At 42.5% G+C, this 17,063-nt stretch overlaps 1 protein-coding gene across 4 annotated transcripts in view; it reads left to right on the top strand.

Annotated features, from left to right (window-relative positions):
• NCAM2 (neural cell adhesion molecule 2) overlaps nucleotides 1-17,063 on the top strand; it is a 1,850,180-nt gene that overhangs the window by 1,399,840 nt on the left and 433,277 nt on the right. For all 4 annotated transcript variants that reach the window (XM_069636393.1, XM_069636392.1, XM_069636394.1 and 1 more), the window contains one exon: nucleotides 4,206-4,379. In XM_069636393.1, the coding sequence (XP_069492494.1) occupies nucleotides 4,206-4,379 (174 nt within the window). The remainder of the gene's footprint in view (nucleotides 1-4,205; nucleotides 4,380-17,063) is intronic.

The following is a 17,063-nucleotide window of genomic DNA, read 5'->3' as shown; positions in this document are numbered from 1 at the left end:
ATCCGCCTCATCTCTCCGTATTTTCCAATCAAAGCTAAAAACTCATCATTTATCTCCTCTTGTATGTTATTTCTTCTGTGTTCCCCTCTTCTGTTTTTACCTATGTTTACATTTTATCATCATGAAACTGCCTTTTTATATATTTTGTTCAGCACCTTCAGTGCTCTATACATTCAATAAAATGAAAATTAAAGGAAATCCTTATGATCTTACTGTTTGCTTCAAACTACCTACCTCTGATTGGTCAAATTCAGTCATACCAGGGCAGCACCTTCAGAATGCTGAGATAAATGGCTTGATATATTCCATTTGGCTGCATTCTACCGTGATATTGATGGTTTCTGGTTCTGATATTTGAAAGGGAGAATGCTATCCCTATGTGTGACATACTGGAATTTAGGATGCATATGCAGAATTATTCACACTCAAGTGATATGAGGTGGGGTCATGAGAATTATTTTTACTCTAGTAATAACTATTTTGACACATAATTTAGGACCTTTAGCATATCAATTAACTACAAATATTGGATAGGGCTGGCAGGTATAGTGGCATATATTTGGCTGTGGAAAACAGAGAACTAGAAGTGATCAGTGGGGACAGAAGTAGATTATTTGGACCACATTACAGGAACTTCCCATGAGTTTGAAGCCTATTTACACTGGGGCTAAAATTGGTCAAGAGCAAAAAAAAATATTTTTAATGCATTTTCTCACTTCCCATTAGTGGGAAGATTAGGGTAAACATTTCCCTGGTGCAAAAAGGCGTTCAAAGGATACGTTTTTTGAATTACGGAATTGACTTGTTATAGTGATAATTGAATTTGCACTGGTGCAAAGTTCCTGGAATACCATCCCAGAAGGTTCTCCTTTTTGGAGACTAGTATGGGAGGATGATGTAATTACAAGATAGCTATTTCAGCTCAATATAAAATCCCCAGCCACATATATGTCTCTATTTTGGATTCCCTTGCTGTATCCCACATAATGTTACATGCTGTAGTATAAGAATGCATGGGTAACATTCGAAGAGCAGGGATAAACCCAGTAAATTGATTCTGAATAGGTATAGTCATTAGCACTGACATCTCCTAGTTCCTTCTTCAGGAAATTAGTTAGGGCTATTCATCAGTGCATTAATATGCTAAATTAATTGTGTATAGCACAGCATTTCAGCAGAGTAAAATATTATATTAGAAAAGCCATAGAACCCTTACAATTCAATACACTCATCAGTTGTTATAGTCAGACTGAAATCAATGTTTCTCTTTAGGCAGTGTATAGTTTTAGCACTCAAGGGTGTGAATTTAAATATAACTAGGACATGTCATTATTTACGAAAAAAAATAAATGCATTTGTCAATGTTGTCAAACAGGAAATTATATCATGCCTCGTATTGTGATGAATATATGTATATTGGCCTACGCCAAGCTGCTTGTAAGCCACTTGCGAAGAAATCCGTGTTGCAAGGTCCCGACCGTAGAATCAATGTAATCTGCCATTTTAGGTCAATCTGCCATTTTAGGTTCTCTCTGCAAAGTCACCCTTTGAGCTAAAATGATGGATAGTGTAATTCCCGAACATGTAACTGTAACGTCTTGACCTCTATGTATAAACTAATGTGTTACTTGCCTGCAGGCCACTTGTTAGGGTCATGAACTGAGACCTTGTCCTTCGTTGACCTGTGTGTAAAGGATTACTCGTGCCAATGAAGCTAATCCACGAGCATATATTACGAACAATGTATTCAAATACTGTTCACCAAGGCCAAATCCTTATAATAATTTTCCGTCAGCAGTATGAGGATCTGGGTATCATCTTCGTAGTTAGTGTAGGTTATACCAAGACCATCGAGATCATCAAAAAGGGGCTTGTGAATATATTGTACATGGTAGGGGGGACGCATGAGCCCTGTGGTACCCCACAGGTGATGGGGATGGGGTTGGCAGATGCTGATGGAGAGAAGACACACATGGTCCTATTATTCAGGAAGGATTGTATCCGAACTATTGCATTTTATGAGAAATGTGCAGCCAAATCCATGTGATTACAGAGGACTTTATGATCTAACAAGTTGAATGCTGCTGAAAGGTTGAGTAATAGTAGCAGGGCAATTTTTACATTGTCCCTGAATGTGTCAATTTGGGCCTTGAGGTCTATCAGAGCTATTTCGGTCCAGTGTTGGGGCCTGAAGCCAGACTGACAAGTTCCTAAGAGGTGGTTTTGTTCTAGGTATTGTTGTACTTGGAGGTATGCTATCCTGTCTCAAATTTTAAGCAGGAAAGGAACTTTGGTGATGGGTCTGTAGTTAGTGGGTATGGAGGGGTCTAAGGATTGTTTTTTAAGGAGTGGGAGTACACAGGACTCCTTGAGGTAGCTGGAGGCACTGCCAGTGGAGAAGGATGCGTTAATGAGCTTCGAGATGAAGGATGAAAGGTCTCTAGCAGAGTCTTTAATAAGTTGTGCTGGGCATGGGTATCCTTGGAAATTAGATGGTTTGAGGGTGAGGATGACTTTTTCAACCTCTAGGGTGGATACCTTGGAGAAGTTGAAGCAATGTATGGGTGTGTGTGAAGGGGTGGGTGTGCTAGGTTGTAGGGTTGAGTTGTGTGCAGTGGTGGGTGTGCTAGGTTGTAGGTTTGAGTTGTGAAGGTTTTCTTTTTTAGTGGCGATCTTGTCCTGGAGGGATGCTACTTTGTTAGATAGGGCTTTTTGAATACTAGTGCACAAGTTTTTGTCCTTCACGCAGGCACAGGGATAGGAGTTTCAAGTTATTTGAAGATTAAGAAAAGTTATTTTATGCTTGAGTTGTCTTCCGAGATTCTTTTGTTGTAGGAGTCTTGTTTGGCTAGGAGTAGTTCTTTATTATAGTAGGAAGATATATTACTGAGGTTGGATCTGTTATAATCCGATGATTGCTGTCTCCATATGGCTTCAATCTTTCTTTTTTCTAGTCTGAATGATTTGAGGTGTGGAGTGAACCAAGTATTCAGGTGTTTTTTGGGTTTGCTCTTTCATAGTTTTAGCGGGGCAATGGAGTCTAGGGCTTCGGACATTATGTTTTTGTATTCATCGACTAGGATGGAAGGATCAGTGGACTCTGGTAGGGAGTTCAGAGTTGGTAGGATTAGAGGTACAGGTTCATCAGCTATAATGTTTTTTTTTAATTTTTGTATTCCTAGTGGGAATGGCGGGGACTGTTAGGTTGTTTATAGAGGTCAGTGCAATGGCTTCTAGTGAGAATGCTAACAGGTGGTGGTCTGTCCATGAGAGTGGGCTGATGGCTGTGATGAAAGCACTACAGCTGCAGTCTGCCACCCAAATAAGGTTTCTTCCTTTGATCTGAGTGGGAAGAGTCACTCTTTGACTGAAGCCTAGTTCATCAAGAGTGCCAACGATTAGTGTTGCTTGCAGGTCTTTGGGGACTTTAAACCCTAGGTTGAGGTCACTTAGCAGAAGATTTTGTGAGGTATTCTTTAGGTTGTCAGAAAGGATGGTATTTATATCCTCTTCAAATGTCCCGATAGGGCCGGGGGTCTGTATGGTAAGTTAATAGTAAGAGTTTACTTCATTATTTGCATAAATGTTTACTTTGTTACTTTAGTTTCATCAAGTTCAGTGCGTCCATATATCTTTTCATCATGATTTCACTTTACATATTTATAGTTCATTCATATCCAGTGGTGTCTGCAAGCTCATGTCTACCACATCAGTTCAAGGGTATATTTTATATGGTTGTCCTAGTGCATAATGTCGTTCATACCTTTGATGTGGTATTGGGATGATACCAGGTGTCATGCACAGTGTTCTCTTGCTGTTCTTCCAGTACGACAGAGGTGAGGGTGTGGGCTCTATAGATGACATTTACATCTGCCTATCTACACACTCATGCCTTGTTTTTTCATAATCATGTGGTTGAGGACTAACATATACCAACAAATATTTCTAATGTATTATATGACCTGTCATTTACCACGAGATGTCAAAATACCTATATTGCATGCAGCACTTCCACCAGCAAACAATACTATGCACTATGCACTATGTGGCCATGCCCGTTCCCACAGCAGGGAGATGGGCAAACCACAGGTGCCTGACAGTCTTTATTTGCCATCCGTTTATATGATTCTCTGTAACTATTGGTAGCTCTAAAATGAATTTTGGCGTTTGCAATATTAACATCTCTTTTCCTTTAATGTTTCTAGATGTGCCTTCGAACCCCCAGGGCTTGAGAATTATCAAGCTTTCTCAAACGTCTGCCGAGGTCTCCTTCAATAAGCCAGATCTACATGGAGGGGTGCCAATTCATCATTATCAAGTGGATATAAAAGAAGTTGCATCGGAAACGTGGAAAATAGTGCGATCCAATGGAGATCAAAGTGAGTTTTATGATGGAAAAAAGAACAGTCTTTGAAACCAATGAATAATGTAGAGCTATTGATCCAGGGATAACTGTATTTATTGAGTGATGGCAAAGAACGTTTCAGCAGCAAAACAGAAAAGCATAGTTGGGGCAACATGTCTTTATTTTATGTCTCGATTTCTCCATCACATAAAACAACTACAACAAAAAAAGTACAATTTCGCTTTTCTTAGAAACAACTGTTCCATTTATAGGAACCTACAGTCTACAGATGTTCAGCTCTCTCTGCGTAGGTTGCCCCTTAGACTTAAATATCACTTGCCCAATGAATAGATGCATTAGTAATATCATTATAATGCATGGAAGCCTGCAGTAGCTTTATTACAGTATCCTAGAGACATAATTTCTCGCCTGTAATACAATAATGATATCGCTACTGCAACTGCAATAATGCATTAGTGTTGGGTTGTGATATAACCATGGCTGCTGCTGGGGGCAGAGCAGAGCTGAATTCCAGCTGCCATTGGCGTATTTCATTCAAATAATGAGTCGGTGTTCAGCTCCCTTTCTTGTGAGTTTCTCTGACACTTTACAGCCATTTGCTGATACCGGAGCAACTTCTGGCCGGATGCTTATTGTGTGCAGTAGGAAATTTAAACACAGGGTGGTAAATATATAGCTGTATAGCTGCACTTCATCACTTTTTTTTACCAAACACATTATTTTACATCCATTGTATTAAACTGCTCACAAATGTGTTTAAAACACATTAAAAGATGAATTTCGATATTCTTTGTATACAACTGGAATCTTTCTTGAATTTGAACAAACGACATACCCAGTATTCAAGCGGATGGCTGATTAGCCATTCATTATACGGATTAACATACCCTGTGCTGTACGTAAAAAGCATATTACAAGTCACTGTGCAGTCACACGACCTTATAAAGGAACTTCACCTTTGGCTCATTCCTCAATTTAGACACACAACTCCTCCGGGACTTGCAATATCCTTACAAAGGGTACTGTATCCCACATATTTATTTCCTTGGCATTATTACACATGCACATAATAAAAACATTAGCTGACGATAAACCCAGGGGAAGAATTTTTATTTATTGTACATTTGTTTGATACAAGTACATTGTTTTTCAAAGTGCCCACAGGAAGGGAGCATGGGATTGAAACAATGTATGCACTGGAGGATAAAGACGGATTTACTAGGCCTTCTGAGCATACAGAGTGTGGAGGGTAAGTGCTTAAGTGCCTGTGCTCGTGCGTGAGCAGCAGATCTAAGTGCTCACTGCAGTAAGTGCTAGGGAGCGTTCAGCTGCAATAAGTAGGTAAGTGCAGGCCTACAGTGGCGGGGGTCAGTGGGTGCCGAGGCAAGTGCTGTGTGTAGGCAGAGTCTGAGGTGATTGGGTGTGGGATGCTAGGGCCCCAAGGACACATAAGGTACCAGGTCAACAATCACGGCAACTGTGGGATTAGCAGAGGAGGGAGGAAGGGTAGGAGAAGGTGAAAAGGAAAGTCTTGAGGAGCTTCTGGAATTTGAGGAGGTCCGACTTAAGACAAAGAGGCAGGTGGAGGCTGTTCCATAAGAGGGAGAAAGCTGAAGAAAGAGATCAGCCTCCAGTCATCTGTTTAGCAAAACGCTTTACACACAGAGAGTTGGTACCAGAGGAATGTAGAGGTCTAGAGGGAGAGTATTTAGTAAGAGCAAATTGCAGATAGTGTAGTCCCCGGCCCCAGACAGCCTTATGGATGATGCCGAGGGATCTGAATTTAATCGGTGCAGCAACCGGGAGCCAGTGAAGGGATTTTAGGGCAGGAGAGATACAGTCCCTGGGCTTGAGGCCAAGAATAAGTCTTGCTGCCCTATTCTGGATTAGCTGGAGGGGTCACAGAGAGGAAGAGGGTAGATTCAAGGGAAGGCTATTTCAGGAGTCAAACCTATAGAGAATCAGAGCTCAGGTAACATTGAGCTTCTGGGGGAAAGTGAGAACAGGGAGAATTCCTTTCAAAATTAAGAGTTGAAAGTGGGACTTCTTGGCAATGTCTTGAATGGGAGGGAGGACTGAGAGGGAGGAGTTGCAGATGACTCCAAGCTTTCTGGCTTCATATGAAGGAGAACGGGGAGAGCCCATAGAGGATGGCTAGAGTGAGGGGAAGAAAGAGGGAGTAGGGGTCCCAATAGGAAGGATCCCAGTCTTGCTGGCATTAAGGCCGAAATTGTTGGAAATGCACCGGGACTGGGTAGCAGATAGGCAGTCCAGAATGATTGAAGAAGTAAGAGGGTCAGCGGGGAGTTGGAAGAAAGTTGTGTGTCATCTGCATATCACTGGAAGTTAGGAGAGAAGGTGGAAATGAGGAGTGCAATAGGGGCAAAGTAAGTGTTAAAGAGCCAAGGGGAGAGGTTGGAGCCCTGGGGGACATATATGTATTTAGTTTATTTGTAACACGCTGGGACAGCGCCCGAGGACATAGAAGCACGGAGAAAAGACGAACAACAGATGCATTAGATAGATAATCAGAACAATTTAGTAAGCCAAAACGGAAAACCAGGAGGGACGCAAAACACAAGATAGCTGAAATTATTCAAATAGAAGAGTCTTTAGTCTGCACCTGAAAGACAAGGTTGCCTCACACACTCTAAGATCCGGTGGGAGGGCATTCCAGAGCTGAGGTGCGGCCACTGAGATGCAGCCAATCAGAACATGGGAATGTTTGGCTGCCAGAGTGTCCACCAGGCCAGTGTTGCTAATGCGTAATGCTGCAGACACATGCTCAGATCTGCACAAACCAGTCACCGCCCTAAGTGCATTATTCTGGACAACATGCAGCCTATTCATCTCTGTTTTTCCAATGCCCTGCAGAAGAGTGGCACAATAGTCTAGACGTGATCCAAAAATTGCATGGGCCAATGTTTTGCTGTCTGCCTTATCAAGAAATGGTCTTGCCTGCATGAGTAGCTTTACAAAGTAAGAAGCAGGAGATACCAGGCTACTGATGTTTGCTTTCATAGTAAGCTATGAGTCCAGTATGAAACCCAGTGTTTTAACTTTGGGGAGTGTTGTTAAGAGGCAGTCGGAGAATTGATTACACAGTATCCAATTTACGTAGTTTGAAGGCTGTGTCTACCAGCATAATCTCCATCATCCAATTGTTAAGTACCAGGCTATTAATAGTCATCCACTGATGGATGCAAATGCACGTGTTATTAATGGTATGTGAGTCAAGCTCATGATTGGCGGACAAGGGAAAGAGACACTGAGTGTCAATCGCATAGTTTGCATATCCAATCCCTTCCGCATCCAGGCAACTGAAAAGAGGCAGAAGAAAAATGTTGAATGGCGTTGGGGACAGGCAAGAGCCCTTGGGCACCCCACACTCCAGGACATACTCTTCTGCCAAAAAGTCACCAGATAAAACTCTCGCCGTCCACTTGTATAGGAAAGAGAGCACCCAACTGGCCCCTTCAGTAGAGAAATGGGCAGTGCCTTGCAACATAATGGTTAAGATAGTGTGATCAACAAGATCAAATGCCGTAGAAAGATCTAATAACATCAGAAGTTATGCTTTACCTTCATCAGCATGTTGCAGAATGGATATTTTAGCTCAAGGAGAGTGGTTTACATGCTATGATTGTTTCTGAAACCAGATTGAATAGGGCCAAGAATGTTGTTAAACTCCAGGAACGTTTGTACTTGTTGATAAGCCATGTTATCAATGATCTTTAACAGAAAGCGTGAATTGGTAATCAAACGATAGTTGCCTGGGATGTTGGGATTCAAAGAAGGCGTTTTTACAAGTAGTGCAATCCAAGCCTGTTTAAGCAAGCTTGGAATAACATTCTCCCTGAATGAAAGATTGACAACTTTGGTTATCAAAGGCGTCAGCCATTCTGCACAAGATTTGACAACAGTGGCCTTGCAGATATCGCCCTCACAGATTGTAGGTTTAATTTTCACCAATAGATCAAACATGTCAGCTTCCAGAATTTTAGAAAACCCAAAAGGTTGTGGTGCGGAAAGTGCATGTTCTGTGCTGACTCTGGTCAATGTTTCCTGGGTGGTGCAAGGCATGGAGCGCTGTTCTTCCTTGATCTTAGCAATGTTCTGCCGCAGATAATTCTAAATATCCATACAGCATAGGGTGTCTTTTGTCACTGGGGAGATCATAGGGTAAGGGTCCTCAAACTCACCAAGTACTTTAAATAGCTCTTTGGAGCATGATGAGGCATCCTTAATTCTTTTCTTATAGAATAGTTTCTTTGCATCCTGTAGTGCAACTTTGTAGGATTTGGCTGCTTTGGAATATCTAGCTTTGTCCATCAATGAGGATGTGCATCTTCACCTCTTCAGTACCAGATCTTGCACTTCATAGTTTGACTTTCTGGGCCATACCATCATTTAGAGGGCTGGGATTTAGCCAGCCTGTGCTTTAGAGAAGCTCTGGAGATAACTGCCTCTGTCATTACTACATCATAAACTGACACTAGTTTGAGGATTCAAAGCTCTCAAAGGTATTAAGGAAGCGTTCAAAGAATGGGCACATAGATGCAGAGGCAGGTTTTCACAAATTTCGAAACAGGTGCAGAAAGATGACGGGGAGGAGAAGGTGTCAAGAAAAACCTGTGACGGACAGTCTCTTAGGAAGGAGGTCAGCCAGTCTAGTGCCTGTTCCGAGATACCCAGGGTATCGTGGGGCCGTTTTATCAGGATGGAATAGTTAAGCATGTCAAAGGCAGAGGAGAGATCAAGTATTATGAGGACAGCTGAAGAATTAGTGTTCAGAGACGCAAGCAGTTCTTCACAGGTGTTCAGGAGAGCAGTTTCTGTGCCTCTGGATGCTCGGAATCCAGATTGATGGTTGTGGAGACCCCCAACAAGTTCAGTATGAGAAGTGAGCTGGGGGAAGTCCAATTTCTCCAGGAGTTTCCTGAGGAAGGTGGTGATAGTGAAAGGGCGGCAGTTGGCTGGGCAGGTGGGGTCTGCTGAAGGTTTTTTCAGGAGAGGGTGCACAAGGGAGTGCTTGAGTGAGGAGGGGAAGATCCAGTGACAAAGTAGTGTTTGCAGAAATCAGTAAGTGCAGGGGCAAGAGGGCCAATGCTCTCATTAATGGTCCTAGAGGAAAAAGTGTAAACCTGTTTGGAAGAGATCTTCATGCAGCTGACAACTCTGGTGACCTCATGAGGTCTGAAAGGGGAGAAGGAGGAGAAAGAAGAGGGAAGAACAAGGGAGGCTATAGGAGGCAAAGGAGCGGAGGAGGTGTCGAGGGAGAGGGATGCAAGGGTGTTCATGATGCCCTGAGTTTTGTGTGGCCAATGCTTTGCCGACAGCTTGGGAGGGGAGTGGTGTGGAGTATGCTGCGGATGTGTTGGCTATTTCACTGCAGATTTTAAAGAGTTCAGCTGAGTTGTTTGATACACAAGATACCTGTGCATGGATGTGACCCTTTTCTTGCTGCAGATTGAAAGTCTGCAATGTCTTTGGAGCAGGCGACAGGCCAGTCAGTCATAGGGTAAGCCAGAGGACTGCCACTTCCGTACTGTAGCTCTGCACTTGCGTTTCAGGGCTGGAAACTCAGAGTTGTACCAGGTGTTACACTTAGAGGCAGGTATCAGGTGGATCCTCATGACTGGGGCACGAATGTCCAAAGTGTTAGTAATGGCCAGATGGAGGTAGCTGAGGGCAGCATCAGAGGTAGAGATTGGAGGGGCAAGGGGGCATGAAGGTGGAAGCCAAGGCATTGGCTGACACTCGTTTCATGGACGGATGTCCCATTCTACTTCCTGGGTAACATACTCTGTGACATTACAATAAAGAAAATAATCATATAGGTTTTGCAGTCAACAGTGTAGTCTCCCATGATGTAACTAAAATGTCCTGCAATAATGTACCTCTTTCATTAGTTGCTTTTCAATAAAAAAAAAAAATGTTATTGTACACACATAAAAAATGTATCATTCCATATGGAACAATTGCAACTAAATTTAAAATCCACAATAATGTGTAATCTTAACAAAAGTAACACATTGGGACTCATTACACGGTAGGCAGTAACCATGGCGCTATTAGCGCCATGGTTGCCGCCGGTACCGTACCGAGTCCGCCATGGTGAATGGCGGAATTACCACCCTATTCCAAGGTGTGTGGGGGCTCAATGGGAATGGGGAAGGTGGCAATTACGGTACCGCAAACTGCGGTACCATAATTGCCTCCAAGGTCCCTTTGCGGGCCCGTTCCTTAATGGCTGGTAAAACCCGCAAAGGGACCTCGTAGTAAGGGACCCAACCAGATTACCGACAGAAACCACAAACTTCGCGCTAGACTCTCTAAATTGCATGAGCCGCCTAGAAGACTCCTCTACACTGCCAAATATGAAACCAAAGGTCACTATACTAGAGAGTATAGTGCCCCCCATCACCAGTCCACCCCCTTAGCCACTAAAGTCATTACCATTCCCAGAACCAAGACAAAACCACTTATTTCTTCAGATCTCAGCATAGAAATTGATGATTTTTCCTACAAAGGAGCACTCCTCAACACAAGATCTCTAGTCGCCCATCCCCTCAATATAGCAGATCTCATCATTGAAGCCAAACTAGACTTCATTGCTCTAACCGAAACATGGCTACACAATACTGCAGGACCATCTTTTATGCTGCCTATCCCAGACGGCTACACCATATCTAGGCCATCATATCCAAAGAAAAGTTATCCCTACGGTTAATTACCACCCAAACTCTGCAATTGTGTGAATCCCTTACCGCCAAACTCCCCATAAACAATACCCAATCACTTACCATCCACTTAGAATACAGACCGCCTGGCCCTCTCGGGACCTTCGAAGAGGATCTGCATAGCTTATTAACTAATAATGCCAAAACCACATCATAAATGCTACTACTAGGCGATTTTAACCTCGGTCTCAATGACCCCACAGACTCACATGCATTAAATATATCGAATACCATCACCTCCTTAGGACTAACCCAAAAAGTTAACTCTTCCACTCATTTGAAGGGAGGAACCTTAGACTGTGTTGCCGACGCTAACTGTTCGGCGGTCCAGTCATCTCGTCCATCTCTCCTCTACCTTGGACTGACCATTCTCTGATCCCCTTTAATATTTTGACCTCCAAACCACCCACCACAGCCGCGCCTCCAGCACCACCTTGCCTAACAAGAAATAAGAAAAACATAACAGTGGAAAAAATTATTCCAGCCATCCTCCCAACTCTCAGTGCATTGCCAGATAATCTAGACCCCAATATCTTGGTGCATGAATACAATAAAATCATGTTGGACACCTTGGACAAAATAGCTCTGCTAAAACTCTGTACCAGGAAGCCTAAAACCCACTTAAACAAATGGTTTACACCTGAACTTAAGGCCCTCCGTTTAAAAAAGATAAAATGTGAATCCGCCTGGAAACTATGCCCACCCAACGAAAGATGGATAAGAAAGCCATTCTTACCACTCTCTCACTACAGTACAAAAACGAAATCTACCTGGCTAAATGGAATTCCTACAATGACCGCATTGCCAATTCTAACTCAAGCATGAAGGAACTTTTCTCCATATTGAAGGAACTTGAGTCCCCCATCGACACACATGATACCTGCACCAAGGATCAAACATGGTGTGCAAATATCCAACAGGCACTAGCTAATAAAATAAACACCCTACAAAACAAAATCCAATCGAAAAAAGACTCCTTGAATATTCCTAGTCCACCTAAACCTCTGCCTGACGCTAGACCTAGCGCATATTCTAATAAATTCTCCGTTACGAAAACCACTACTTTGGAAGTTGAGAAAATTATACTATCACTCAAACCCTCCAACTGTAAAGGTGACATCTGCCCTGCACACATAATCAAAGATGCAGCCAGAGATTTATCACCATTTATCGCTAAACTCATAAACGCTTCCTTCGCCTCAGGTAATATCCCGTCTAACCTAAAACAATCCTGGGTGCTTCCCCTTCTCAAGAAACAGACATTGGACCCACTCATCCCCACCAACTACCACCCCATCACCACAGTACCTTTCCTATTGAAAATCTTGGACAAAATGGCATACGTCCGGATTCAAAAACACTTGGAACTCCATAAATTACTAGGATCTAGACAATCGGGTTTCTGCCCCTTACACAGGACGGAAACAGCCCTTGTCAATCTAAAGACCCAAATAAATGAATTGAGGGATAAGGGGAAGACAGCTCTCCTCCTTTTACTCGACCTCTCTGTAGCATTTGACCTTGCGGATCACAAGGTCTTATGCAGACACTTGGACTCAGCAGCCCATTTCTCTAGCGAAGCAATCAGATGGATTGAATCCTTCTTGAGTGAGAGAACGATGAGAGTCTTCTCCCCCTCAGCAGCAGCTGACCCCTCTCCTACCACCTGTGGAGTCCCTCAGGGCTCCTGCATCTCCCCAACTCTATACAACATCTTCACCAAACCTCTGTTCGACGATCTGGACCTTCTGGGTATCACCTATACCAACTATCCAGATGATACTCAGATTCTCCTCCCACTTTCAGGGAATCATAGCAAGGACAGAGAGTTGGTGAGCAGGGTGTATCTCATCATTCAGGCATGGATGGCATCCCATGGCCTTTTCCTGAATGATGATAAGACAGAGCTAATCATCCTGGGTACGCATGCCAATATCAACAAACTAGGATCTGAATACGCCTCGTTTAACATAGATGGCAACATCATCAAAGTTTCAAGCGAGGTAAAAACTCTCGCATTCTATCTGGATCGTACTATGTCATTTAATAAACAGGTCAACTCATTAGCATCCACCACCGCGTACACCTGCAAACTAATTAGAGCAGGCAGGCCATTCCTCTCCAACGATAGTTGTCTGATCCTGGCGAGAGCCTTCATACTCTCCAGACTCGATTACTGCAATGCTCTTTATAGCGGCGCCAATAAATCCATTAACCAAAGATTGCAGATCCTACAGAACAATGCCCTCAGAGCTGCACTCGGCATAAATAAAAGAGAACATATCACTGCCACCAGAAGCCAACATAAATGGCTCTCCACTGAGAATAAAATCCAACTAAAAATGGCCTCACTAACATACAAAGCCCTTAATAATGCTGCACCCAGCTACCTAATGGACAAACTCAAGAGTAAACCAGCCATCAGACAGACCAGAACCGTGAATTCCAATTGTCTGGAAATCCCAAGATTAAAACTCTCTACTATAGGAGGCAATAGCTTCCCTGTGAAAGCTGCCACCCTCTGGAATTCCTGAACACATAACTTAAGAGCTGACCAACCCTTTTCACACATTAGAAGGAACCTCATCAAACACTTGAATGCCAACAACCCTTAGCCTTATATGTAAGTAAAGGCTAATGAACAACTTTGTACTTGATATCCAACCTATTCATATTAATCCACATTTCTGCTCTTATTGAAACACATAGATCCTTGCTGTATATATATCTCACTGCACTTTCCTCCCGTATCAACTGCTATACTGTACAGGATACTGCATATTGTATATTTCTGTAATTTTTGTACATGCATTTTTATGCATAAGTGTATAATTCTGTAACATTGTAAGCTTTGCATCTTCTTTCCTGTTGCGCCCTGCTGCCTTTGGGTATGGAGCGCATTACAAATAAAGAAACAAACAAACAAACAAACAAACAAGGCAGTAAGGGTTTACCGGTACCAGTACCTTTACCGGTAACGGTAAACCCTACCGCATTCTGTGTAATGAGGTGCATTGAAATTAGTATTGGGAGCACATTTATATTTCTCGATCTTGCTCAGAGTCCTAGAAATAGTTTCATAGGTATCAATTCTTGGACATCAAACTACTGTCAAGTTTCATACAAATCATTGTTTGTGCCAGTGGGTTTAAAGGGACGAGTTGATCATGGGGTAATCAGCTATACCTCTCTCATTACATAAATTGCACTCCTTATCTGTGCTTACTGTGCTTTAATAGTGGCTTGGTTTTATTGAATTGAATTTAATTTCATGAACTGCAGTTTATGAACTGCTTTAACTAGTTGAATATAATTTTAAAAGTTATACGGTCATTTTTTCGAAAACTTATTTTCGAAACACCATTTTCTCAAAAACGTTTTGCCGAAATTGTTTTTTTCGAATGTATTTTTTTATTGTATATGTTTTTTTAGGGTTTCCTAAGTAAAAAAGTGTTAAAAAAGGGTTTGGGGGCGGACCCCCCATTTAAATAAAAAGAAAAAAAAACATTAAAAAAATAAAATTGGCAAAATTGTGTCAAGAAAATGGCATTCGAAAATATGCCATTCGAAAAAATCAATATAAACCATTTTAAATATTAGCGTCTAAATCAAACTTTACGTTTACTTTCTGTGTCTAATTCACTAATTCTTTACTAAGTCCACCTGGTCACAAAATGTACTTTATTGCCAAAAATCACTGCTTCATTATTTCGAGCAGTGTGCAGTAGAAACTACACTTCCCAGCCCTTTTGTACTCCCTCGGGCATTTCTGACATTGTCAGGTGCGTCAGCGTCAGTGCGTCAAAGCAGGTTTGTGCCGGTTCGTGACAAGGTGAGTGGATGAGGCATCCAGCTCTTCTCCTTTCCACCTCATAACCGGTCTTAGGTCTTTCATTGCCAGTCCCAAAAAATAAAAATACTATCATGTGAACTAATCACTGCTATACAGAGGAACCGCAAGGCTAGGATAATGGCTATATCAGTAGACAAATCCAACGATCTTAGACATGTGGCAGTAAGGTGTCTAACTACAAAACTACAGCTAATGAACTTAACACACACACATTAGCCACATCATCAGTAACTACTCTAGAAACTCATAATACCATTCAAATGTCAGCTAATAAGATAATGGATCCTAATAATGATATGAATGTTGCATCACCCACCTCATACTCACTTAAATGTGCTTTGTTAAATAATCGCTCATTAGTGAAACACACAGTAGAAATGGGTGATTTTATCATACAAGCCAAAGTTGACTTTTTAGCCATTAGAGAGGCAAGGTTGCATGAGGCTGCCCAACACTCCTTGCAACTTGCAACGCCACCCGGTTATCCAGTCTCTACATCTTGATCGTATAAATAACAAGGGTGGGGGTGTGACTTTAATTTTTAGGCAAGATCTTAAGTTTTACATCTCAGATGTCCCGCTCTTCGATCACTGCGAGGCCTTATTATTGAAACTTAATATTGATCCTGTTGCAACTCTGAGTCTATTGCTTCTATACTCACCACCAATGACAACACCCAAGTTCGAGGAGCAACGACTTGCTTTCTTGGGTAGTATCTCTAAACAGCAATCTATTCTCCTGATCCTGGGTGATTTTAACCTGGGGCACATTAACCCTTAGATCCAGAGGCTACTCCTCTGTCTCTGAAGAACCCACTATCTGTCCCTCTGCACTTGAGGTGTCCACAAAAATGAATATTCCAATGTCCTTGCGCTCAGCAGCTGTGTCACTGGAGGTGCCCATAGCCATGGGGCTGTATGTCCAGGGTCTATGGGGCTGTCTGGATGCCTTGTCCCTGGTAGGTAGATTCTCCTCAGGGGAAGACCCTTCTTCAGTTGCTGGAGACACTCCAAAAGAAGGGCAAGGGAAAACATCACTGTAAGAACATGTGTATATAATATCTCTTTCAAACTGTGTCATATGGCCATGAAAACATTTGAAATGACATGTGCATACACTTGTGGTCGCAGATGAATATCTCACATGCATGTCTGCTGAGACAGTGTCATGGGAAGTTCATATGGCCACATGCTCTCTCTATCTCCAATTAACAGCCTCATACCTGTCCAGCAGCATCCCAGACAGTCTGGGAGAAATATATGAAATGCACATGTAATTACGAAGAGTCTCCCACGAAGGTTGAACCAGTGGACACTCCATCACACATCCACTAAATGTCACCATGTTCCCTGACACATTTCAAACAGTCCATGCTTTTTCTCTGTTATGGAAAAGCCATGGGCACAGCCAGTGAGAATAACATATTTTGGTGACCTGAGCATCTCAAACAACAGAAGGTAATGTGCTTACTGTAGTCAATCACACTCCAGTCACATGAATCTCTTAAAGATACCAATGGCCGATATGCCTCACATAAAGCCAGCATGCAGAATAAGAAGGATGTAGTCTGTGCAAATCAGAAGATGGTATGCCCTTACACCTTTCACTTGTGAAAGTATCACACCTCCTCATGTGAAAATGAATGATGAAGAGGACATGCACACACATGATGTTAAGAACAAAATCTACACATGCCCTTAACAGCTGGAAGAGGTTGCACAATTACTTTAAACTAGATATATGTAAGCCCTGTGCGGCCCTATTAGTACTATGTGACCCTTATCTTTGTTGCAGTGTGCAATTGTGCCACAAAGCAATATATTTGTTAGACACATCCCTGTTAGTGGTAGATGTTTGACTCCCATGCTCTTTCATGCCTTGATGCCTCAATTAATGCGATAGTGACATTGTGTAAACTGGTTCCCCTTTTTGACCTACCAGCAACTTGCATGCAGACCTGCAGGTGAAGGCCCTGGGCATGAACTGATGGCTTGACCTTTCCCAGAATTCAGACCTGTACTGGAGCCACCAGACGGCGGCCACAATTCTGCACCTCCACACATTGTCTTCCCTCAACAGATAACCTCATCTTCTTCTGGCC

Source organism: Ambystoma mexicanum, chromosome 7p, assembly GCF_040938575.1.
Source record: "Ambystoma mexicanum isolate Mex_15411 chromosome 7p, UKY_AmexF1_1, whole genome shotgun sequence".
NCBI classification, from domain to species: Eukaryota; Metazoa; Chordata; class Amphibia; order Caudata; family Ambystomatidae; genus Ambystoma; species Ambystoma mexicanum.
The sequence above is the reverse complement of the archived record's forward strand: the minus strand, read 5'-3'. Positions and strand labels throughout refer to the sequence as shown.